Source organism: Corylus avellana, chromosome ca8 (genome assembly GCF_901000735.1).
Source record: "Corylus avellana chromosome ca8, CavTom2PMs-1.0".
Classification (NCBI taxonomy): domain Eukaryota; kingdom Viridiplantae; phylum Streptophyta; class Magnoliopsida; order Fagales; family Betulaceae; genus Corylus; species Corylus avellana.
The window spans coordinates 1606352-1632815 of record NC_081548.1 but is presented as its reverse complement, the minus strand read 5'-3'; the positions used below and the strand labels follow the sequence as shown (position 1 = coordinate 1632815).

Genomic DNA, 26464 nt, shown 5'->3' with positions numbered 1-26464 from the left:
ATAATGATTAATCACAAGCTTAATGATAATTTAAATAATCACATCATTCTTGAAGAGACTTGTAGCATTACTTAAAAGATATATATATATATATATATATATATATATATATTTGGAAGATAATTTTTTTTTTTTTTAGCTTGAAAAAATATTCAATATGATATAAATGTAAAAACTGTTTTTTTAGAGATGTTTTATAGTATAGTCCACGTTTGAGAAAATATTTTCAATGAGTGCACTTGCTTATTTTGGAAAACCCAAACAAATGTAAAACCCTACTTCTAAAAAATTAAAAAAAAAAAAAAAAAAAAAAAAGAGAGAAAAAAATTGGGAAGTGTGGCTGTGAGTCCACCTGACCAATCTCCACTTAGGGTGGCCGAACAACCATTGAGGCTAACCTACTCTCTTTTATTTTTTAAATAATAAGTTAACTCTGACTTCTACAAAAGTGAAACACCTATTTTGTTAAAATATTTCAACATTGGAAGAATACATATTTATAAAAATAAAAAATAAAATAAAATGTTGTGTTTTGTATTTGAAGTTGTTTATTAATATTATTATTTTGATAACAGAAAACAAAAGGCATAAAACAAATATTTTAACAAACATAGCCTAAGACTTCCAATTGAAAGAGAGGTTCTCAAAATAAAACAAAAGTAATGATAAGAGATTTACATCATTTGCTCATCAAACAATTAACTCCTTCATTCATACAACCAAAGAATATATTTTTTTTATTATGTAATTGGCCCCAAAGAAATTTCGAATATAACCAAAAGAATATTGAAGCAGTAAACTCGGGGCACTAGCTGAATTTCAATACAAGAAATCAAAGCACTATACAAGCTGACATAGGTGTGTTTGTATCGTGTAGTATTAAGGATAGTAATTCGTGTAGTATTAAGGATCCAGCACTACCATCCGATAGTTACAGTCCATTTGAGTGCTCTTCTGAATGAAACAACCTACGAGAACTAGAACCAGTAAATGATGGTAAGTAGGATGACCTGCTAGCACTATAATTTGTCAAGCGTAGAGAGGATGAAGAGAATTCGGGGGTTTTTGGCAATCCATTTGTAGTATCAGCACCCAATCTTAAGTTTGAACTTTGGGGCAAAACATCGGATTCAACCTCCTCGAGTATCTGCAAATAACAAGAGATAGTTCAAGTTTTTCACCAGGATGAGAAAGAGATACTATTTTATAGACTGCTATATGATTGGGATGACGTGGTAGTGAAAATTAACTCTTGATTTTTCTTTTGACAAGCCCATGTTGATTCAAATGTTGATTTTTACTACCACATCATTTCAAATGTATGACAGTCGTATAAATAGCATTACTCGATGAGAAATAACAAAACCCAAAATGTCCAACAGAAGTAACCAAAGTTCATATGGTAAGGCTAAATATGATTCAAAAGGAGTCATTCTGTGAAGGACATGAAGAGAGAAGATGGAACCTATACAACCAACTGAAGCTGTTTCAGATCAGTTATGTTGATTAGGTTTCCATGATATAACTGAAAACTTTCTTTCTGGTGATTGGGCCCATTAAAACATAAGCTAAAGGGAGACCCAAGTTACAATTAATATTCGTACTATTAAAAACGCTGGCTACCTGAATAGCATTTTGCAGAACATCGTATAGTTGATGGGTCTGTTTTCTTTTTACAACAACCTCGTCAGGCTCCTGAAATAGCTCTTCAAAGAGGTTCTCTCTGCATGATTACCAGTAAATATATGCTCAAAGTTTGCTCTCAACACTTATATTCAATGATTCTAAATGATGTTCTAATAAAGTAGCACAAAAGTCAAAGATGTTCAGTGTACAGAATATTTCAAAACAATCCATTGTTTCATGATTAGCAAGCCTAAAAATAAGATGAATCCGGGGATTCTGGAGGATAGGTAGTCCTCACAAGTACAGTTTTTTCATGTGTCAAGAGTGCTTACACAATTTAGCTATTATTGACAGGTTCTCATATCTTCGAAGTCCCAACACCGCTGAATTTTCTTATGACTAGAAGTTTCGATTACTATAACGCTACCATAATGAAAACCAGAGTCTATATAACAATCTCAATTGATATATGATCTCAAATGTTTCATGAACTTTAATATCTCACATTTCAAGAGACCTACTTTTAAGGACTATTTCAAGTGCTTATACTTAAAAAGAACTAGTCATAACAACCAAGTAATGAGGAACTAATCGAAAGACTGGCTATCTTATTGGAACACAATGGATCATTTATGCATATATTTATTGCACAAATTGGGATCTACAACAATGCATGCTAATCAAAATACAGTGCAATAGTTAGCAGAACAAACAGAAAAGTAGATTGCTTATCAAACATACTAGATATTTTGTCATTATTTCTAGGATAATTTCATGAATTAAAGTTGTGATTTTTTTTTTTTTAGATAATAAAAGGTTAAAATTTTAAGCCCAACAAAATATAGAAAATTTTAAGAATTCAAATCCAATAGGACCAACAACAAGATAATAATAAAATGAAGAAATAAACAAAAGACCCAAGTCTCCCTCAGTTAAACACATACCTGTACAGTTTTTTTATAAAGGCGCTATGAAGGTTCCTTTTTGTATGATTCACCTAGAGGACATTAACAACAACATAAACATTTAAAGGGACTGGACAAGGTGTCAAAAAGAAAGGATCAAGGAAATAACCCAAATATAAAGCAGAACAAAAGGACAAGGACAAAGAGGGCAGAGGCCTTACCAGAAAGTGCATTATAGCTTTTGGAACTAAGTCTTGAATGTTCTTTCTGACAATGTCATAGTAAGACCGCAAGAGTAATTTCGTTGCAATTATTATAACTTCATCATGCTCAGTCACTTCAAGTGGTCTTAAGGTGGATGGGGGCTGGAATCAGTGGCAGAGGGAAGAGAATGACAAAAATTGGAAAATGAGGAAATAGATAATAAATAACAAATTACTGATTCATAAATAAACATCTGTGAACCACACTATTACCTCACTCAACTGGATTGTAGAGGGTTTCTGCTCCATGAATGAAACAGTTTCACTAAGAGATCTGCTAGCTTGACTCTCTCCAGATGATACCCTGCTGCCAAATATTGATTTGATTCCCCAATTCTTCGTGGCATTGTAACCTCCTACATTGCACTAGTATATTACTGCTCATGTGATTAATGACCATAGCAACTACAATGAGCAAGTCTAAAATGCTGATGCAGAAAATTTCATAACCATCCATATGTACACAACATAAAAATGCTTATCAGTTTCAGAAAATTTCAGCAACTTCTGTGGATTTCACAGAAACATATCCTCCATCCGACTAATAAATAAAAATATTTTTTCTTTATAAGATATTTGAAACTTTTTATCACTTATCCTTCCGCAAATTAAGAAAGGTAGAAAAGGTTATCTGGTACCAAAATTCAACTAATACATTTTGAATACCAAAAAGCAAGCTATTGACAACATTAACAATGAAGGGCACATAACTTTTGCCACGCTAAAATGCTGATGCAGTCAAAACCGTATCTACACATCCAAAGCACATCCCCTTTGTCTCGCGTAGGATTGAATCAAGCCATATCTCAATTGTTTCTTGTAGCTTCTATTTTCATCTTATAATTAGTTGGCAAGATAACCTAAGAGCCACCCCAAACCAATGTTGGTTCGAAGGGTCATCTGCAAAATCCTCTCTAAACTTTAAAGTCAACCCCTAAATAGTGGCATTAGTTACAATGTTCCCCAGTCGTTAATATTTATCCAATTCTTGTTGCACGTAATCTTAATCTCCATATGCTTATCACATGAATCATGAAGGAAAAATAAAAAATAAAAAATAAAAGACTATCCTTCGTTTGTTTATTTACAGTTTGTTGATGAAAATATATAACTAAAGGGTTCTTTCATTTCTTTTATTTTTCTCTCATTTTTTCCTTTTTGGTTTTCTTTATCACTGGATAAGCATATGAAATTAATGATTTAAGTATAACAAAATTGGAGATACTTTAACGGTAAAGAGACATTGCAACTAACGCAAAACTATAGGAGGCAGATTGCTCAAATTTAAAGTTGGGGAGACACTGCAACTGACCTCATCATTTAGGGTGAGAAAATAAAATTGGCCGTTACAAAAATACATTGAAATTTGTTATTGTTGAAGATACGTAGCTAATATGATTTGATTTCCTTTCCATACACGTTCTCATTTATTGTAATTCCACATTAGTGTGTGTTGCTTCTCTGTATAAACAAGTGTAGATGTATCATTGAGGTATTGAGAAATAACAAGAATTCTTCCTTCTTATCTTCCATCAGTTATGCACGTGGCTTACATGATTATCACAATATACTCCATATGAATATATGGAGTATAATGCACATATACTCCATCAGAAGATTATTATATGCTAGCATGCATGATAAGCACATGCACATAACATGTCACACTCTCAAAATCAGATTTTGCAGCATAGGTCACCATAAACAGTGATTATTTACCTATACTATCCCAAACCAAAAGTACTATTCTTGCACCAATATAATTACCATACCATCGGTTTTCCTGATCAACCATGAGGTTTTTTTCTTCTTATTATTGATATGAATATCTTATTAACATTGGCTAGATGGTTTTCTTATTAAAAAAATGAATATCTTATTAACAAAGAAAGAAATCCCAAGCAAAAGTAGAAAGATGAAGAAATTCTCTAAAGAATTATATATAGAGATACAACAAAATTACACTCCTTTTTTAATGGTAAATTACACACACAGTAGAACTTGAACCCATGAATTCTCCCCCCACCCCACTCTTAAAAGAGAAGGAAGTGCCATTTGAATTAGAGTTTACCAAACTAGAAAATTATGCATGCTAACTATCTTACAAGTAAGGAATGATAACCAAACTTAGAAAAATATCAAGGTAAAAAAGAATTTACCAGATGGTACAGGTCTCTCGTTATTTGAAGGAGGGTGACTTCCCTGCTAAAAGCAAAGTAAAAGTTAGATGAAAGGACATAATTGAAAGCAAAATGAATAACCCAAGGAGTTAAAGTATGATTTAAATAGTGGGAGAAAAAACCCATTTCTGTGGCAATAGTCAAAACCAAATGTTATAGCCAATAATGTCATCAGACCAATAGATACAGCCACATGAATAGCTTTAAGAAACCAAATTATCACTTAAATGTTCTTCTTTTTTTTATAAGTAATAATGATATATATCAAAAGCGCAGAGGGGCGCAATCCACATACACAGGAAGTATAAAAAGAGAGCGCCTAAGAGGGAGATAAGTGAAATAGGAAATCAGTGAAACTAATCCCTATAGGAGCTAGCCAAGCGGCCGTCCAAGAGTACAGAGTAAAGAAGAAAATATGAGTCAATTCCTTTATAGTCCTAGTGGAATTCTCAAAACATCTAGCATTTCTTTCATTCCAAATACACCACATAAGATAGAGGGATCATCTTCCACACTACCGCGCTTCGAGAACGACCTCCAGACCACCAACAATCGAACAAGTCCCTCACCCTGTAAGGCATGACCCAATGCAACCCAAACCGATCAAAAATAGTATGCCAAAGAACACTTGCGATCTCATAGTAGAGAAGAAAATGATCGACTGACTCTCTATTCTTCTAGCACATACAACACTACTCCACTACCACTAGGTTCCTCTTCTGCAGAGTGTTGTGAGTCAAAATTTTGCCTAGGGCCGCGGTCCACCCAAAAAAAGCCACTTGCAAAGGCATCTTAGTACGCCAAATGCTCTTCCAAGGAAACACCTCATGGTCAAAATTGGACAAGGCCTTGAAGAGCGACTTAACCTCGAACTTGCCCTTCTTAGACGATGACCAGCGAATTCGATCCACAGTACCTATGGATATCTTGCAAGAGTACAACCGATCAAAGAAAGGAGAAATCAAATCCATCTCCCAATCCTGTACGGGGCCGCACAAAGATGACATTCTACTCGACAACCCCATTCCTCCAAATAAAGTTATCCTTCACCCAAGCTTCTTTATGTCTAGCGATACTGAACAAGGATGGGAAGGCATGCTTCAAAGAGGTTTCCCCACACCAAATATCATGCCAGAAACGAACTTTCGAACCCACCCCCACCTCAAACCGTATACCTTTGGCAAAAAAGTTCCAACCTTGTCGAATATGCTTCCATCAGCCCAAACCATGGGAACCCGAAACCTCCTTCGTGCACCACCCACCATCCTGGTCTTCATACTTAGCTTTGATAATCTTATACCAAAGAGCCTCACTCTCATTCGCATATCTCCAAAGCCATTTACCCAAGAGAGCTTGATTAAACTGATGCAACTTTCGAATGCCAAGCCCACCGTATCGTAAGGGACGACAGACTTGATTCCAATTTATAAGATGCAGCTTAGGCTCGTCTCCCATCCCTCCCCATAAGAAATCTCTTTGGACTTTCTCAAGCCTTTTAGCTACACTCATAGGAATCGGAAACAGAGACAAAAAGTAAGTCGGAAGATTAGTCAGCGTACTCTTAATGAGAGTTAAACGACCTCCTTTAGAGAGATACATTCTCTTCCAACTTGCCATATGACGATCCATCTTTTCGATCACATCATTCCACATAACCGTATCCTTAAACGCCGCCCCAAGAGGGAGACCCAAATACTTCATTGGCAAATCGGCAACACTACACCAAAGGATATTAGCTAAAACCCCAATGTTCTCCACTTCACCAATAGCCACAATTTTAGACTTTCCAAGATTCACTCTCAAACCCGAAACAGCTTCAAAACATAAGAGAATGAGACGCACATACCGGATTTGCTCGATAGATGCTTCACAAAAAATCAGAGTATCATCAGCAAATAAAGAGTGAGAAACCACCAACTCCGATAATACCCTATTTTCCACCGAGAAGCCAGTCAAAAGGCCTTGGTCAACCGTCGCATTCACCATCTTACTCAATGCCTCTATAACAAGCACAAAAAGTAACGGAAAAAGAGGATCCCCTTGCCGAATTCCCCTTAAGCTGTTAAAGAAGCCTTCCGGAGAACCATTCACAAGAATAGAAAATCTTACCGACGTAATACACCACTCTATCCAAGCCGTCCACCTCTCGCCAAAACCACACCTATGCAGCAAATACAAAACAAAGTCCCAATTCACATGGTCGTAAGCCTTTTCCAAGTCCAATTTGCAAAGAACACCTGGCACCCCTGACTTCATGCGACTATCCACACATTCATTTGCAATGAGAACAGAGTCTAGGATTTGATGACCCCCGATAAAAGCATTTTGAGAGTAGGATATGACCTTACCCAACACAGTTCTCATCCTATTGGCAAGAACCTTAGAAACAATTTTGTACACCCCTCCCACCAAGCTAATGGGCCGAAAGTCCTTCATCTCCACTGCATCCGCCTTTTTCGGGATCAAGGAAATAAAAATTGCATTCAAGCTCTTCACCAACTAACGTCTACGATGGAACTCAGCAAAAACCCCCATAACATCATGTTTAACAACACCCCAACAGGCTTGAAAAAAAGCCATGTAGAAGCCATCTGGACCCGGAGCCTTATCACCATCCATGCCTTTAACCACCTCCCATACCTCATTTTCCTCAAAATCTCTTTCTAACCACCTATTATCCTCCTCATCAATGGACAAAAAAGGCTGGTTATCCATTCTAGGTCGTCAAGTACTTTGTTCCGAGTATAAGCTTTGATAATATTGCACAATGTGATCTTTTACCTCAATTGGATCATCGGATAATACGCCATTAATACGAAGCACTTCCACATGATTAGACCTGCGATGAGTGTTAGCCATCTTATGAAAGAAACGAGTATTTCGGTCCCCCTCCTTAAGCCACAAAGCTCTCGATTTTTGGCGCCAATGAATTTCTTAACACAACAAGGTATTCTCCAGATCTTTCACCATATCCACCTTTCGAACCTTCTCCTCCTGAGCTAAGCCTCTCACCTCAGCCAACTCATCCAACTCCTGAATACCTCCCAACAACTTCTTCTTCCTCCCAATGTCCCCAAACACCTCCTCATTCCACTTTTTCAAATCCAATTTAAGGGATTTCAATTTCTTAGCTAACACAAAACTAGGTAAACCCTCAAACGAATAAGACCCCCACCAAGAACTAACCTTGTCAACAAAACTTTCAGCTTTAAGCCACATATTTTCAAATTTAAAACACTTATTATCTCCGCAAGGAGCCCCACAGTCCAATAATAAAGAGAAGTGATCGGAGGGCAGGCGTTGAAGTTTTCTTTGTGACAATGCAGGGTAGTGATCTTCCCAATTCGAGGATAGCAAGAATTGGTCAATTCTAGACCAGCTCTCATTTTCTTGGTTATTAGACCAAGTAAATTGACCCCCCATCATCGGAATGTCCACCAAGTTGTTCTCTGAGATGAAATTCGAGAAATCCATCATGCCAGAGGAATAATAAGAAACACTAGAACGCTCACTAGGAAACTGTACAATATTAAAATCCCATCCAAGACACCAAGGAACCTCCCACACATTCATCAAACCAGCCAGCTCTTCCCAAAGGGCCCTTCTCTCCACACCCTCATTCAGACCATACACCCCCCCAAATGCCTACACCCAGTTATCCTCCACATTTTGAAAAGAGCATGCCAAGGAGAAATGCCCCACATACTCCTCCTTACACTCCACCACCCTCCTATCCCACATCAATAACAACCCGGGGCAAACCATTAGACCCTTTAAACTTCCAACCCACATGTTGACCTCCCCAAAGACTATGAACCACCTCTCGGGAGATAACCTTCATCTTAGTCTCAATCAAACAAACTATATCTACTTTCCACTCTTTCAAGAGGCCCCTAATACACAACCTTTTTTTTGAGGGCATTCAACCCTCTCACATTCCATACTACAATGTTAAGCTTCATGGTCCACCAATGCGCCCCTCTCACAATCCTTGAGCTCCTTAAATCCTGTGGGAGCAGGAACATAGGCAGAAATGCCTCCCAAATCAGAATCAAACTGCAATCTAGAAGCTTCAATAGAATTGAACAAAATCGCCAACTCCCCTTCTTCCCCTCATCAGTTACACCAATTTTAGGACAAAAATTGAGACAATTTTCAACTACCCAGCTGGAAGAAATCATCTTTGGCCCTAACTCCTTCAACCCAACTGTTTCTGAGATACTTTCCTCTTCCATACTTGAACCACGCCCAATGGGCTCCATCGCCAGCATACGTTCCACTCTTACCTGTCCATCAAGAAGCAGCAGAACCAGACTTGCCTCCCCCTGACAGACCTTCTGCGAACAACCCCCCGCTGCCATTCCAGTGTTCCGACGAGAGGAGATCTCCATCAGAACCAGATCTATGGCCGAGCCCATACCTTCCCCAGCATCTCCGGTCTCCACAGGACAAGTCCGCGGACTCTGAGGATTTTCCGGCGAAAATTGCGTCTCCGGCACCCTCTGAATAGATTCCGGCTTCGACCCAAGGATCCCTTTCCCTTGCCCACAAGCTGAAACTGAAACTTCTAACGGGCCCACCAAAGCAACGTCCCATTTTTGCGGCCCAATCTTCCTCCTCCTATATGTCAACAGATCTTTGCCCTTGCCGGTGGACTAAGCCTCAATCACCGGATTAAAAGAAACCCTGTTGCTTGGCTTCTCTCCGGCCATAGACCCATCACACCCCATGCAGAATTGCTAATAACCTTCGTGGGTATTCCTCCTGCCGCTAACCCAGCCCCCCCTCCCCCTGATAGAACCCTTTCGGCCAACACCGATGAGTTTTCCGACCTTGCCATGTGAGGTCTCGAGTCTTTCGAATTTTTCTCAGCCTCCTCCGTTGACGCCACCTCAGCTGAAAGAAAAACTCCTTTTGGTCCAGCTCGAACTGGGCTACTGCCATAGCCCACGCTTGAGCCCAAAACTCCTTTGAGCTTAAAAACCACTCTCTTCTTCACCTTCATCCTATTATTGGGCTTTGTACCTTTTCCCCCTAGCCCACACGTCTCCTTCCCTTTCAGAGCTAATTTCTGCTGGCCTATTGCTTCCTTATCTCCCTGCCCAAGCCTACTAACCTCCATCTGATTGATCACCATGTCTAACTTTGTCAGCCCCACGTCACACTCCCATTCCAGACGTCTCAACGACTCCCTAACATTGAGGAGCTCGAGACTTACATCAGAGTAGGTCAGCCCAGCATGGTTCCCCTCTCCCTCCTGTCCCTTCAAGTGTTCAGAGACTGACATTGAAGCATGCTGCACTGTCGGCGTTGAGTTACGACTTGCTGGAGCTCTTAACGACGCCCCCACGCAACCTCCGTCCCTCAAACTTTGCCTTCCAGACTCTACCAGACCTTGATCAGACCTCGCCGGATAAAACGACTTCATCAGAACCACCCCAGATACATCATGAGCCCTTGCCGAAGCATGGGTCTTCGTCGGTACCAACGCTTTCTTGCCATACTCTTGGACTTGCTGTTCCATGTAACCAAAATCACCTTTCGGCCCCCTTGTCACCCTAACAATCGGTTCTTGGTAGGAATTGCAACATTCCTTGGTTGACTTCGATGACATTCTTAGTGTCTCCGCATAGCTCTTTCTTTCCTTAACCTCCTTATCTCTCTTTTCTTCCCTGAATACTCGATGCTCACTGACCACTCAAGACTCATGGAGAGAAGAGTTTGCCACTCGCATTTCCTCGATGAAACGATCCTGCCCAAACCCACGACGTCCTTCTGGAATGATGATCGAGCCGCACTTCCTTCTTCCATCAAATTCTTCCATCGTTAGAAAAAGTCCATTCCTATTAGAGCATTTATGAGCTATTATTCTAGGATACCCAGCTCTGGATTGATCCCAAAAGACATCTGAATTATCCACTGCCACCAAATCCTCCACTATTCGCACCATCCAAGCTAGCTCATCTTTCTTCATGAAAATGGACCTTTTGATCCTATTACTCCTCTCAAAAATCCTTACCCTAGATGCCCCTACCTTAATCAAAACCTCAAACTCCTTGGACTCCACCGACCACCTTCTCGAACCAGCCATGACACAGCCTAAAACTAGCACAAAACAGCTCTCACGCGCACCCCACGCGCCGACACAGGCAGGAGTGGAAAGAGAGAGAGACAATTTCAATTATAACAGCGCCTTCAACTTGAACCATAGAAAGTCTCAAGCTGAAATGTTCTCTGTGCCACTTGATATGTATAAACGTGGAAGAAAGCTAGATTGATTGCCCCTACTTCATTAGCTGTTTAAATTTCTTACTCATTATTTTTCCATGATTTTTTGGGAAACTTTCTGAACATTTTTGTCATGTATCCTTGTCTCTTAACAGAAACTGATTTGTATCTCCCATACTTATTTGAATGATATTAAACCAATAGCTAGTACAATACTAATAATTTGAACCACACAAAACAGAGGCAATCAAAACAATCACTATAATTTTGATTACCATAACATGACAAAGGAAAGGAGATTGTGACATTCATCATTTCACTATAATTTTTAGAACTTTCCAAATTTTGGAGAATGCTATGTTTGATAATAGGTTTCAGGTACATAGATCAAGCTCAGTTCATATCCACCATGCCTCTTCATACCAATATAAGTAATCTATCATAAGTATAAACTGATAAACATAACATGTTTGGGCTTGCGTGACATGGAGAGCAATAAAAGTTGGTTAGACATGCAGTAAACATACCAGTGTTGTTAAAGATGATTCGAGGGTGCTCTGGGCAGGGCAAGGTGCCTGTAAAGCCTTAAGGCAAGCCGCCCTCACTGAGGTGTTCATTTTAGAACTTAGGCAAGTGCCTTTTATGAAGTCCCGGCACTTGAGAAGAGCACCCGTAAAATTTCGTATACTTTAAAAATGTAACTATGTCAACTTGGCTATTTTGTTTTTATTTACGTGATTAAAAAAAAAAAAAAAATTGATGAGCTAGGAATCAATCATAGTGAGTAAGAAAGTTGGGCTACGAAGGTCCATTCAAGTCCAACCCACACCCCCCCCAACCTCTCTCTCTTTCAATTCCTTCAGCTTCTTGGAGTAGAGTGTTTTCAAGACCTACATCTTTCTCTCTAGGGATTTTCCTTTTTTTTTCTTTTTCTTTTTTTTTAGTTCTACTCTGACTCTCTAATTTTTTTTTTTACTTTTAAATTATTTTTTTCTCTAAAGGTACACAATAGCCCAGATTATCTGAATTTTTACTCTATAAGACATATAAACTGTGCATTTGCTACCTTTTTTTTTTATTTTTTATTTTTAACTTCTATCGAATTAGAATTTTGTTTTTTTTTTTTTTCCTAGTTTTTGTTTGATTTTAAAATTTTTTAGTTTAATGCAGAATCTCTTAACACCTTTTTTCTGTTAACACAAAAAAAAAAAAAAAAATGTAACAAAATACCCTATCTTTTCTTCATTTCATTCTCTAAAACATATACAAGCTTCAATAAATATAAGTTTTCGAGATACAACTGAATTAGATAGGACTTCATTAGTTTTATAATTTGGTTCATTATATTTGTACAATGTTTAGAAATTGGCATCTTACTGCACTCAAGTGAGTGCCTTTTCTACCAGCACCACAGACAATACAAGGACGTGGTGCCTAGAGGTTATGCTTAGCCTCTAACAATAATGCAAGGCATATTGGATACAAATATTCTTGTCAAGGTGGATCAAAAAGAATATTCCAGTGTTGGGATTAAGCAAAGGACAGTATAGAGACCAGTGGAGGTATGAGCAAATAATAAAGACGTTTCAGCACAGTATTTTCTTCAGTATATTTAAAAAATAAAAAATTAATTAATTAAAAAATTAAAAAATATATATATATATATTCTTCTCCTTTCCCTTGGATTAGAAATCCATTTACAAGAAAGCTAATCTAAATCTTAAAGAAAGGCCTCAACCTAGGAGCATGTTAGAGTCATTCCCACCCAACTGAAATACTTCTTGGCCTTGTATATTTGCTCCCTCCACTCTCTCCTTGTGACTATACACATCTTTTTGGCTAACTTTCCTACTCTTCCCCCCACCCCCCCTCCCTTTTTAAATTGTCTACTGTGAAAATGATAATATACCTGGTTAGGCAAAATGCCATTCACAACCAACTTAGGGAGAGCAGCTCGTAATTTCTGGCCCCTCCCTGACGTGGGTACCCTTTCACCATCAATATCGCCCTGAATAATATAAACAAACTGTTTTCAAGGTAATATGGGCAAACACTATGTGTTAGGGCTGTCAATGGGTTCAATCATAGAGTCAAAGTGGTGCAAAATTTGAATATGCAATTGATTCAGATCTGTTAATACAAGTTCAAATAGATCATGAATTCCAAAGTGTCTTGCTGGTTCTCAACTCACATCATGCCATATTCACACTGAATTTATGCATTGACAAGCATATACCATGGTTTTTAATCTTAATTCTGTCAGCTACCTTCAAACTATATATTTGTTCCACAAAGTGGAGGCAGATACCTGTGATGATTTAAACTCTTGCTTAGCAAGCTCAACAGCTTTGGTCCCGCCTAAGAAATTTGGATTTGCAGAATTTATATAATCCATCTGAAAGAAATAAGTTTGTATATCAGCAGTGAACCATGTCAGCATTTGTGTGTCAGAATTGATGTCACTGAAAACGGGACATTTTTGGATCAATAGAAAGATTGCCATTTAGTATGAAACTTCAGTGTAACTAAAGCACAATCACTTATTATGTGGGAACCAAGAAAGCAAATGAATCTATCACTTTCATTCCAGAAGCATTAAGTGAACAAAGCAGCAGAATCAAAGCCATCAAATGCTCTAATGAAATTATTTGATGAATAGAATTCAGGACAGCAAACAGCATACAGAGAATTTTGTATTATCTAAGCACAATTGTTTCTTTTTAACAAATATGATTTCAACAGCATTGAGTGATAGAAGCATGAAATTTTCAAAGCTACTGGAAGCTGAAAGAATAATATAACTTTTTCAGTGACTCTTGATGCTTGATCTCAGGAAACAAGTTCCTCAACTCTTTGCTATGCTATTGAGTAGCCAAGTGATGCAGGACAACAAACAATGGAGAAGAAAGTTTGAAGAGTGGGAAGAGAAGTAAAAGAGAAGAAGAAGAAGAAGCGCGGAAGAGAGAAGAAATCAGGAGGGGAAGACAACAACAGTCGATATTTTCTTTATTTAATCAAAAACTAATTATCAGAGTACAATATTATGCTTAAATAGACTAGGAATTAACCCCAACCCTAATTTCCCTTGGGCTGATAGCCCACTAAAATAACATAACGTCCAACTAAATTAAAAGAATCCAAAGTCTAAATGACACAACACTGAAAAATAAAATATCATAACAATAAAATGCAACATAACCAAAAGTGCCAAAAGTAAAATCTCTAGCTCTCGAGGTTGGTCGTCCTCCGAGATTAGGACCCAAATGCACATGCAGTCACTGGCATGTATCAAGTGTCCCCATCAACAACACCATGGTTTTATTTCTATTAAAAGCAAGATAAAAGTTCTTGCTTTCTTTTTTGATAAGAAATCACAAATTCATTAAAAAGCTTAAAGGTGCAACCCATATACACAGTAAGTATACAAGAGAGACACCTAGCTAGAAGCACGAAAAAAAAACACATAAGTTCAAAATATTAAAATCAAAAGCTGCAGCCCGATAAAAAAGTCTTAAAGAATAAAGCTTTTAATTCCACCAAAGTCTTTTCACGGCCTCAAAGCTCCGATAGTTTCTTTCCCTTTAAAGACACTACATAAGGCAAGACGGAATCATCTTCCAAACAACATCAAATTGAAACCTACCACTAAGAACTCTCCAACAAGCAAAAAGATCTACCACCCGATAAGGCATACATAACCAAACCAACCCTACACTACTGAAGATAGTATTCCAAAGAGCATTAACAATCTCACAATGGAGTAAAAAATGATCCACTGACTACCCATTCTTCTTGCACATGCATGTCCACTCACCCACAATAACATATCGTTTCCATAGATTGTCCATGGTGAGGATCTTTCCTAATGCGGCCGACCAAGTAAAGAACAACACTCTCAAGGGAACCTTATACCCCTCCAAGGGAAAGGAATACTATCATGGGGAATAAGAACATTGTAGAATGAGCTAACGTCAAACAAGCCTCTCTTGGAAGGTACCCAGTGACAAATACAAAGATTTTAACACCAAACAAACCCTTGAAATTCCTGACCACTTTCTAAAAGATATTACTATATATCATATCAGATTTCAATTGAATTCCAAGATATTGTGCGCCTACGTTAATGTCAACTATGACAGATGCAACATGAAGTTAGTTGTTTTATCTATAAATGATTTTGAGTCTGCTTTGCCTTTTTATTCAATAACTAAAGCATTAGAAAGAACTAATTGAGCAGAGATGTCAGATAACCTCCATCTCAATAAGATTCTCTATCATTCTCTCAGCAGGTATTACACCATCACGCAAAAACTTCCCCATGACTTCATCCATACGCCTTCTCAAGAGTGGAAACCTTTGCAATTCAGTTGTCTCACAAGCACGGCTCATCTGCAGTGGAAAAAAAAAACAATATGTTACATCTTGAAATTCATCACAAAATTAACACAACTGGAACTCATAAGAGGATAGCAAACATAAGCTGTGTAAATCACCTTCATCAGTTCATCATAAACAAATTGAACACACTGATGGCCAGGGTCTAACAGCCGTGCGATTTGTCTTCTGACCAAAGCTTCAAATGGAACCTTAAACACCAATGCCAGAATTTACCATCCAATCACCAAAGGGAAATGCAAAACAAATACACCATATTTAATCATCATGATTCTCACTTCTGGCACAAACAAAGAATTTCTCAGACCAGTCGCATTTTGAATAGCCGTTCGGATGTCATCATCATTCAGATCGTCACAAGGGTCCACTTCCTACAAATACTCTGAGGTAGTTAGCAGCTAATGTGATGGTTAAAAGTTGTCACAAATAACCTTTCAGCAGACAAATGAACAACTAGATAACGTTTAACACCAGCTACAGATATAATTCAATAACAGTAATCTAGTGACACTCATGATATAATGATTTATTTTAATCTTAGAGCATCCATAACCGAGAGAACAGGATTAAGCAGAACGAAGCAATGGAGATTTGAATTTACATGGCTACAGGGTAGCACATGTCAGAGAATAAAACTTTTGTACAGATAACAACCAGCACTAAAAATAATTGATGTGCTTGAATTAATCGTGCACCTCCAAGCTCTTTACAAAAATTGACTGAAAAATATATTGAATCCTGGCTCCGCCTGACAATTCTTTAGTTGACAGCTCCTGACTTTTCCCATCCACCATGGCAGAAAAGGCTGTTAGTGATGAAAGAGAAACCCAAAGGGATATCAGCTATAGCAGCAAACCCATAAAAAGTAGCCAAGTACTACTTGAATTTTACAGATTTGCACGAAGAACTTAAGATTACAAGTCCAGAGAAGACAGAAAACCATAAGCAAACAAGTGAACATTTGCATCAATGCTTAGATACAGGATTTCTAAGGTTTCCTTTTATTTTAAAACATTTTACACACTAACTGGATTATTCATCACAAATAGAACGGAACTAGAAGAAAGCAGCTGATAAATCTACAACAATACTAATGATCAAAATAGCATACATCTTGTGTTTTGTCACATCAAAGCAAAAGAACTCACTTGGTCTACAACTAAAGTAGTTTGGTTTGGTCATCTTTCAGGATTCTCAAAATCCTAAGAGGATCTTTTGCATTCCCTTGTTTGTCAAGGAAATCCAGGTGCCTGTAGGCATCAGAATCCCATAAAATCTCACTTCAGTTAGAATATGGATTCCCTTGCAAGAGTTGGATATCTTACATTCCCAAGGCTTAGGCTATTGCAGACATCCACCAAATACATAACGTAGCAAGAGATTTGAATTATGATGAAGGTACTATGAATTGAAGGTAACTGAACAAAAAGATGGGCATAGGGAGAAAGGTACACGATGGCTTTAGATTTTCCCTCTTTCTTTTTTTTTTGGGAGGGGGGCCAGCGGGGCGGATAAGTAAATGTTTATATTAAAGAAGAAAGGAAGGGTGTCACCCAAGTACATGGGTAGTTTACAAGAGAGAGAAATAGCTATAGAGATAATGATATAATGACCATGAATTATCTCATGAACCTCAAACAAATTATCATATTCTTTTTTTATTAAGTAAAGCAAATTTTATTAGAATCGTAAGGGGCAAAACAAATTATCATATTCATGACAGGAAAACTTACTTTATACCCTAACATTCCCTTAGAATCCATGGTCCAAATATTCCCCAGCCCATAACAATAGTGTGAAGTTCAAATATTTTTTCCAACTTATAACAGCCAATAGCAATGTATTAGGCTTAAAAAATACATAAACTAACCCATTGAAAGTAACGATTAAAAAAAACTAAAAAGTTCAGAAACACAAATCAAGTAAATGAACACAAAGTAGGCACTCTACAGATAGACATGCACTAACAATTTAGATAAGTTAGTTTTTTTTTTTTTAATAAATAGAAAATTCATTAAAAACCAAAAGGTGCACCAAAGTACACAGGAAATAGACACACACACACACACACACAAAAAAAAAAAAGATCGAACAGAAAAAAGAAAAATGATTAAACAATTTAGATAAGTTGGTGAAAATACTTAATGATTATCATAGCAAGAAAGTTCTTACCTTCACAATATCTTGTCAAAATGTTCAACAGAATCACTCCTTGCTCCCCCTAGTTAATGGCACATGAATAAGAAAAAAAAAACTTAGACAGAATAGAGACAGAAAATTACAGAACTAGCAATCTTCCTTTTCAACACACACCCAACCAAAATAAAAAATAATAATAAATAAAAGTGAATGTGAGTGCACATCTCCATATGCAAAACAAGGGGTAAACACGTACAGATATGAGATAGTCCACGACTTAAAAGCCAAGAGATATTACCAGACAAATGAGACACACAAAGTATTAGTTGCAAGGCAATAACAACTATTACTTACCCAGATCTTCTAAAGTAGTTCCTTCTAAGAGCACAAATAGACAGTTGCCAGCAGATGCCAGACTATAAATCTAAATATGAAATTTTGTCACTACTTCTTTTTCTGATCCCACGAAGAAGTCCAAGTGACTTAATGTATGTAAGCAAGTAGCAAAATTTACAAGGTCCCAAAAGGAATAACAGTATGCAGTACAGGAAATAGTATATCACCAGTTCCCCAAACTTTCCAAATTACATTATAAGCACCGGAGACTACTAAAAATATTCTAACAACTTGTATATTTTATATTGCTAACTCACTCTAGATTCCATAGCTTCTCCAAATGTTCTCAGATCTTTGATGACACCAACCATAAAAGAATTGAGCTCAGCCTTCAAATCTGGGAGAACCGTTCTGATATGGTGCTCCAGAATCTGAATAGGAAACAAACAACATCAAAAATGACCAATCAAAAGAACAAAAGGAAAATAATGAAGAGCAAGTAATCTGAATGGGAAAACAAAATCAATCAAAATAACAAAAGATACAAAAACATAATAAAGAGCATGAAATTGTCCAAATCACAAATGGACAATCACTAACATTTCAGTTTCCTTTACCCCCACATTTTTTTTTTTTTTTTTGATAAGTTCCATTACTTCCACATCCGACAAGTTGAACAAGTACAAAGCAAAGAATTTTCATCATATAATTCATCTCACACATGCATCATGCATGATATGCATTAAGTGATCTATATGCAAAGAAAGGCACTCAGCTTTTTCTTGTCTGTGTCATACATGGACCTTTTACATTTGTCGTAAGCCAAATGAAATTACGCTTGTTATTAACCCCTAATTAATAAAATATGCAACAATTACCAGAAACACATAAGCTTAACTCAGAAACTCAGTATAATCATTTGTAAGCGACAAATGCTAATATCCAGACTGAAGAAAGGGGTGCAAACCAACCTGATTCAGCTTCCTTGCTAACTGGGGAATGCCGCAATGATCCAATAGACCACGATATACCTTTCACATGTATGGCATTTAACAAATGCAAAATATTCAAAATCACCTCAAACGAAAATCATCAGTGAAGTCAAAATTATCATTTAAAAAAGTGAAGTTACAGGATGATCACGAAAGAATCGCTCCTCGTAAGTAAGAGCGTTTGCAATGCTCCGGTTTTTATTGATGTCCTGTGACACAATAACAAAAATTGATATGACTCACTAGTAATAGCCACAGCAAAACAAAACATTCACGATAAAAAAGCTAATTAGTAATGGCTTTTCAATATAGTAAGCAGAACGAACACTAAAGATTCACATTACACATTGCTAACAAAAACTTCCAGTTTCACCAAAGCAAACGAGATACCTTCTAGACTCTTCATGTGTATAGTGCACAAGAAAATTTTTTGAAAAAGGGAAGGGTGATCTAGACATTACCTCTGAGCATCTCAAAGTACCCTCAGAAAAGAGACTAAAACAGGGTTCACCTCCTCTACAGTTTTGGCTCGGTTAAATGCAATATAGTCAGGCAGATATTGCTGCAACATCCTGATTATAACTAGCTGAGGACCTGGCATTTGATTGGCCCACTTTAATAGGTTAAAGATACCAATGGCTTCAGCTGTCCAATTGTTGATCAAAGAAAGAAAAAGAAAAATCTTCACCAGAGGCCCTATTGGTAAAGGTGACCCTTAGATGGAATATTGTTTTGTATAAGATATGAGCTTAGTCACGATGACTCAGTAGCTTTTCAAAGGGACCAAAAAATCCATGCCGCCACAAAATATTCAGCAGCAAACATTAGCCACATATAGTACCACACCATTTGCTTTCACGAATGATCAAAGCTACAACATGATGGCCCTATAAAAAGATCTTAAAAAATGAAATAAAGGAAGGAGTTTTTAAGTTCCAGGTTTACTTATCAAAAAAAAAAAAAAAGAGTTTTTAAGTTCCAGGCATTTAGTTTTCATAACCTCTTTTCAAAACCTTCTTAAAACATACGAACCAAAGACAAAGAATAGAGCTGTAGAGGCAAAATAATCCAACCATGCCATTTAATGCCAAGTTGAGAGTAAGGCCTTTTTCGATGGTCATTGAACTTCAAAGAATCAAATTGTGCTGCAGCTTAAATCATGCTACCATTCAAGTGATTTCTTAATTATGGAACCCCTTGCCCCTTTCCCAAAACAATCAAAGAAACTTTTTTTTCACATGAGGAATGACAACAGCCAGACAGTTGGTCACAATGCAAATAGATCATACAAATCTTGCAAAATGAGTTTATAACAATTTATACCTCCTGGCTGCGATTGACAACACCAACATAGCCGAGGCGAAGTGGAATAACATTTCCAAGCAGAAATTTACGGGCATCAGTACCCCTGTCCATTATATCAAGCTACAGACGATACAGAATTACAATATTATACTGCTACTTTAGCATATTAACATACTGGTAACTATGAAAATATCCTTCTTACTCTTGAGGGCAAGAAACACACACCTTGGTGATTACACCAATTGTCCTAGAACCTGTTAATGCAGTTATGTCAGCATTTGACCACATCAGGTATCAAAGAGTAGAACCAAATGCATACGTTTATACGCAGATGAGTACATTTTATTCAAGAAATAAAACAACTCAAAAAGAGAGATAAATCCATTGTCATACCAGTTGGATCAGCTTCTCTAGCCATCTGAAGCGCATCAGAAGTTGCCAAATCAGAATTTGCAGGACTAACTGCCAAAATAATACAGTTTTCTTGCCTGATATGTGCCATTATCATCTTCCTAATCCTGGCTTCAATGTCACTGGGTTGATCACCCACAGGAACCTTGGTAATACCAGGTAGATCAACAAGGACCATATTAAGGACATTTGGAGAGGAAATCTTTAAGCGAATTTCTTTATCTGAAACCCCTTTGTTATACCCAACTTCCCTGTCGGTCTCCGCCTGCACTAAGCATAGACAAAGCTCACCAAATATTTTTTTTTTAAACTACAAAACGGAATTAATATAGGCATATCTCTTCGTAATTGTTATGTTAATTCCCATTTCAAAGTTAGATAATTTTCTCAATACTTAAATAAAAGGCTTTCGGCAATGCAGCCCAGGCTCAATAGCACCAAGGCTTCAATAAACTGAAATCTATTATCTAATTTCCCGAAGGCTAAAATAGAAAATGGTGAATTTAATCACATAACCATTTCAAACTTGGACAAATTATCGTCTATCTCTAAAAATCTAAGCTGATAAGAATTACTGAATCAGTGAATTTAATTACAAACTACATGACTCCACTTGAAAATCACCTGGATTTCTTGGCGAATCTTGGAGAAATCGTAGAAGCGTTTGCCGGGCAAGTGTCGGAACTCACCCCACTCCGCTACTCCATCTTCGTCGGGCCTGCGAGGGAGGTTCTCGAGCATCAAGACGAGCGGTCGGCGGGTGCAGATGTCGCAGCCGCGGGGGAGGAAGTCGCGTCCCACCAGCGCCTCGAGCACGCTAGACTTACCGCTGCTCTGGCTGCCCACCACGGCCACCTGCGGCAGCGAAATCTGGGCCAGCTGGCCCCGCACCGGCGTCAGAATGTCTTGGAGCTTGTTGACGATAGGGATCACCGACGACCCGATCGTCGGCGGCGGCGCCGGAGTTCTTGGATTGGCACCAAGAAAGTCATCCGCTGTTCTCGCTTCTTCACCCATTGGTCTTAAAGCCAAAAGAAAGACAACAGAATCCAAGGGTTTTATGATTTACAAAAAGGGGTTTTGTGGGGTTTCGACCGTTGTGGAAAGGTTCTTGGAGGGGAAGAAGTGAGCTTGGAAGTTGGGGGAGAGGTTTTATAGTTGACAGCTTTCCAAACGGCGATGTTGCGTAGAGCCGGTGGTAATCACTTTGTGAGACCAACGGTAGACTCTTTGAGACTTGGGCCTCTCGTGGTCTGTGGCTGGGACCCGTGGGCATCCGAACTGGTTTGAAAATTTTCAAACGTGCTGCACGTGGGATCCGAATTCGTATAATTAGCTTTTCAATTTGCACCTAAATTCGAATAACTTTACAAACAGGAGATAAACTCCGCATTTATTCCGGCGAGACATTGCAATCTCAATAATAAATTGATAGGGTAGATTAATCAAATTAAAAAATTAAAAAGATATTACAAATTAGATGGTAATTTGAGAGTATAAATATAATTCTATGAGTAAATAAGCGGTTAGTGTTAACAGTTATTGGCAACCGTAACCGCCTAGGCGGTTAGTGGTCTGCTAACCGCCGGTTAACCATCTAACAATTAGTAACTCTAATAAGTAGTTTCTATGGTAATACCATAATATCGTTTATAGATTTTTATAGATATTTAAAATTTTAAATACAAAAACAGCATCATTTCATATATATAGGCGGTTAGCAGTTAATAGTCAGTGCAATTAACGGTTATTAACCGCCCAACTTTTCATCCCTATATCCTCAACAAAAAAAAAAAAAAAAAAAAAAAATTGATCAATCTTTCAATTCAAGAACTAACAATAATTTACAATTGAGTAATTACTGGTTACTCCATAAAAATACCGTGCTTAATACAAGAAGGGTAACTGTTTTTGGTCGGAAATTAGGAATATAACAACTCTAATGTGGCGGGGAAAATAGCTACACCTCACCTGGCCTACTTCGATGTAGTTTTTGTATTTTAATTTCCACCTTTTTTTTTTCTTTTTTTTGGGTGAAATCTACTTCGTGATACATAAATAATAACTATAAAAAAAATAAATTAAAATAAATAAATAAAAAGCCTCAAAACTTGAGCCATCTCTTCTCTTTTTCTCCGCTGGCAACTGCATTTGATGCAGATGCATGAGTTGCCTCAGCCTGTGCTAAAGCTTTGCGAGTCTCGTTTAACTTTCTCATGGCAGCTTCGTAAACCACCTTCTCCTTCCTGTTTCTATTAACCATTTCCTCAAGCTTCTCCACTCGCATCCTCAGGTCCTTCACTTCATCATCATAAGCAATCAAATCTCGCCTGTCTACTTTCTTCCCCTCTCCAGAACCTTTATTCTGCGGCTGCTTCTTTCCCGACCCCACACCATTTAAAGCTTCACCATGCATTGCGAGTTGGCTATTAATAAGACTAAAAACATCTGGCCTCGATTCTTCTTCCTCCTTTGCTGCCCGAGCCAATGCTGCGAATTTCTTATCTCGTTTTCTCTTACCACCTCTGCTCCGCTTCTTCCCTTGGTTCTTCTCGTTGGTCTCTTCGCCTTCGCAAGTTTCAAGAGCATGATCAAGAGATTGCTTCGGTGGCAGGACCTTCACAAGAATGGGATTCAACATTCCCTGCCCAGATGCTCCTAAACCCATCCCTTCACGATAACCCATATTGGCCATCATCTTGGACGCTATGCCACGGGTGTGATTTTCCCACTTAGCAAATATGGTAGTTTCTGTCTGTATGCCTCTCTGTTGGCTGGTGCTTTTGAGAAATCCTATACCCTGTGAACCGTCTTCTTCATTGTCGCTACAATCAGATTGTTCTGAGCTGCAATCACTCTCCTCTTCATGACTCACTTGAGCATATTCAGATAACGTGATTGCATCCGCTCCAAGCTTTGCAGAGCTTCCATCCTCTCGAAAAACAACTTGTCCTACTCCAATTTTGTCATCCCATGATTCAAGTTCAGCTTCCCTCCAAATGCCAAATTTACTATCTGATACTGCCCAAATACTGGAACCCACTAGTGATTGCTTCCAAATTGTTGGGATGTACTTCTTCAAGGAGGACAATGGGACATCAATGCCTGCACACATACAAATTGATATGGGCACTAAGCTGCTGCTGTATGACCAAATGATAAACAACACCAAGGGTAATAAATTAATAATAGCATTGTAGTCATTGTATGATGCATACAGAAGCAGCACTTTTCTTAGTTACATATTAGGTGTAACACGGAAAAAATCAAACTATGTATCCTTTGATTAAGAAAAAAACAAACAAACTATATAATATGTTATAATAGCTCATTAAGAAACATCAAAACCAACATTGCCATATGCAGTTGCCAGCACTTCTATCACAGTCACCACATTTCTCTTCTGTCGGAAACAGACTCATCAAACAAATCTCTTAATCTCCTATATTGAAGCAAAATCAAGACCAAGAATATTTCTTTGATTCTCTAGGTTAAATCATAATGATATTTATCGTTCTTTGCTACCTGCATTTCTAATATATAGGCGGGCTATATCATCCCATTCATCTCATTAGATTGCTTTGCCATGAATGGTAATAACAGTGCACGCATGAGATGAGTGAAACTTTTCAAAATGAATTGCAGGATTCCTGGTCCAGATAATATAAACAATTAACATACCATGTGATGAGCGGCAGTTAGAACCAAATCGACATCGTTGCTGTAGAAAAAACTTGCACATCTGCACAAATACCATGGGGTTTCAATCAATAGTATTTGTGGATTGAATTTCATTAGTTGTGGCACTAATTTGAGCACGCAATCGAGAAAACTACATAGATTAAAACAAAATCTAGGAGATATTTTTCTCTCAAAATTAAAAGAGAAATATACAATTTTGATACAGCCACGCAGGAAAACAGATGATAAAACAACTGTACATACCAACATATTTTCAGATGTTGGAGTGAGGAAAGAAATCTTTGCAGAATCAGAACCATCCAACTCAATGATTCGACCAGTATACCAACGGCCATCACTGTGACGGAATCGACATTTTGATCCAACTGAGTAGCTTTGCTCCTCCAGCGGTTCCAGTTCAACATCTGCTGGATCAAGAGGCTCTACCTTAACATCCTCAGCTGTATCATTGGAACCAAATAGCACTGAATCAGCTTCTTGTAGTAATCGTGCACGCTTCAGGTGAAACAGCCCTTCCTCTGCATCTTTTATTGCCTGAACAAGCTCCTCATGAACCTGAGACAATATAACAGCAGAGTCTAGCAAGTTGTAGGATCCACAATGATATTACACCTAACCTTAATTTTCCAAGACTTATTGTAGTTGAAAATCATAAATGCATAGATACACCTGCGAGTGTCTCTATGCATGTGTGTTTTTGCAATAAATGACGGACTTAACAACCAAATTTATCTTTATATTACCTATAATAAGTCTTGGTTAATTGATCTAAGACTATTATATCATTCTCTTTCATTTTATGAAAGGAATGTACAACAACTGCAACAGAAGTTACACAATTTTTTTGATAAAGGGAACCATAAAGTCAAAAGTTGTGAAAAACAGAAAGAAGCTCTGATCTTTCTTCAATGATTAGCATTAGCTGATATAAGGATCACTTGCACCTTGCTATCTTAACTATAATTACCGAACAGAAGCTTTAGCGAGTAATTTAATTGTAGAAAATTTGTATGTTTATGAATTATGATGCTCTAAGCTCGGAGTTCATGCCCTTCTCCAAAACAGGATCCGTGGGAACCATAGACATTGGATAATATGAGAAATACATGCAGAAACAAGAATCCATAAAAGAATCAAAAAATCAACAAGGGGAAACAGTATTTACTCATTAAGGGAACATACAGAAGCTCTGCCATGATGAGAATGACGCAAAAGACAATTTATGGGGGCTACAATTTATATGCGCTTAGTAACTCTTCCATTAAACACAAACAGGCATATTTCCAGAGTGTTTCTATAACATTTCAGTCCCACATTGGGAATATAAATAAGCCAATTCTGCCACTAATCTATAAAATTAGAAAAATTGAAGTCGCGCAAACCATATTGTCGTGTTTGTCACAGTTAATTCGATTCTATAATTTTCTTTAATCCCGGTGAACGGAAAACCTAAGAAGATAAGATCCAAATTTCCATTCGTAACAAAACGATACCGTTTTCTTCTGTATGAAGAGAGGACGTACCGAGAGAAGTTCGGGATTGGCGGGGTCAGAGGCTAGGGCTTGTCTCAGAATGGCAAGTGAGTCTCTTTGCTCTTCCAATTGAAGCTCCAGCTGGTTCTCTAGAAGTCTCTCTTCCTCGCTCGCCATTTTCGCTCCACGTTTCGGTCCCCAGAGAGAGGTAGAAGATCGATTAAGGCATGTTTTGTTTATGACCTTAGACCACTAGCACAGTTTTTCAACCATTTTTTCTCAATTTAGAAAATAAAATTACTTTGGATTTTCTATAAAATAAAAAAATAAAAAATAGATTTTCTTATTTTTTCTTATATGAATTAAATATTATTTTTTTTATCATTGCAACTAATGAAAGAGGAAAAGAAATTGTTGAGACATGTAAATGAGAGAGAATAATTTGTTTATAATTTAATGGGAGAGAATAATTTGTTTATAATTTAATAAAGCATTGATTTACAAAGCCAC

General features: G+C 37.6%; 2 protein-coding genes across 7 annotated transcripts; both read right to left on the bottom strand.

The window, feature by feature from the left end:
- Positions 1 to 649: 649 nt before the first annotated feature.
- On the bottom strand, positions 650 to 22081 carry LOC132190560 (dynamin-related protein 3A-like). 6 transcript variants are annotated; one of them, XM_059605587.1, is made up of 20 exons: positions 21405 to 22081; positions 20763 to 21045; positions 20595 to 20623; positions 20388 to 20489; positions 19205 to 19273; positions 19044 to 19103; positions 18390 to 18503; positions 17770 to 17818; positions 16293 to 16402; positions 15876 to 15968; positions 15696 to 15788; positions 15454 to 15591; positions 13511 to 13597; positions 13112 to 13228; positions 4954 to 4999; positions 3008 to 3150; positions 2753 to 2896; positions 2571 to 2623; positions 1624 to 1723; positions 650 to 1147 (listed from the first exon to the last, which is right to left on the bottom strand). In XM_059605587.1, exons 1-20 carry the CDS (start codon positions 21795 to 21797, stop codon positions 932 to 934), a joined length of 2439 nt encoding a protein of 812 aa, XP_059461570.1. In that variant the 5' UTR covers positions 21798 to 22081; the 3' UTR covers positions 650 to 931. The 6 variants fall into 6 exon arrangements, with proteins under 6 accessions (XP_059461570.1, XP_059461571.1, XP_059461572.1 ...); XM_059605588.1 differs by having other exon boundaries at positions 4954 to 4996; positions 21405 to 22080; XM_059605589.1 differs by having other exon boundaries at positions 13112 to 13210; positions 21405 to 22080.
- Positions 22082 to 22581: 500 nt separating this feature from the next.
- On the bottom strand, positions 22582 to 26183 carry LOC132189401 (zinc finger CCCH domain-containing protein 22). The gene is made up of 4 exons (XM_059604138.1): positions 26006 to 26183; positions 24726 to 25037; positions 24462 to 24522; positions 22582 to 23885 (listed from the first exon to the last, which is right to left on the bottom strand). The coding sequence occupies exons 1-4, from the start codon at positions 26129 to 26131 to the stop codon at positions 22885 to 22887; spliced, it is 1500 nt and encodes a 499-aa protein (XP_059460121.1). The 5' UTR covers positions 26132 to 26183; the 3' UTR covers positions 22582 to 22884.
- Positions 26184 to 26464: the final 281 nt, after the last annotated feature.

Bases quoted from the DNA above. Each gene is read 5' to 3' on its own strand.
- LOC132190560 (XM_059605587.1), bottom strand. From the start codon at position 21,797: ATGGGTGAAGAAGCGAGAACAGCGGATGACTTTCTTGGTGCCAATCCA. The intron at 17,819-18,389 runs GTGAGTTAGCAA...GCCATTAACTAG, and splicing joins GAGAAGCTATGGAATCTAGA to GGGGAGCAAGGAGTGATTCT. The intron at 15,789-15,875 runs GTGAGAATCATG...TTGGTGTTTAAG, and splicing joins ATTCTTTGTTTGTGCCAGAA to GTTCCATTTGAAGCTTTGGT.
- LOC132189401 (XM_059604138.1), bottom strand. From the start codon at position 26,131: ATGGCGAGCGAGGAAGAGAGACTTCTAGAGAACCAGCTGGAGCTTCAA. The intron at 25,038-26,005 runs GTACGTCCTCTC...ATATTGTCTCAG, and splicing joins CCAATCCCGAACTTCTCTCG to GTTCATGAGGAGCTTGTTCA. The intron at 23,886-24,461 runs GTATGTTAATTG...GTATGTGTGCAG, and splicing joins TAACTGCCGCTCATCACATG to GCATTGATGTCCCATTGTCC.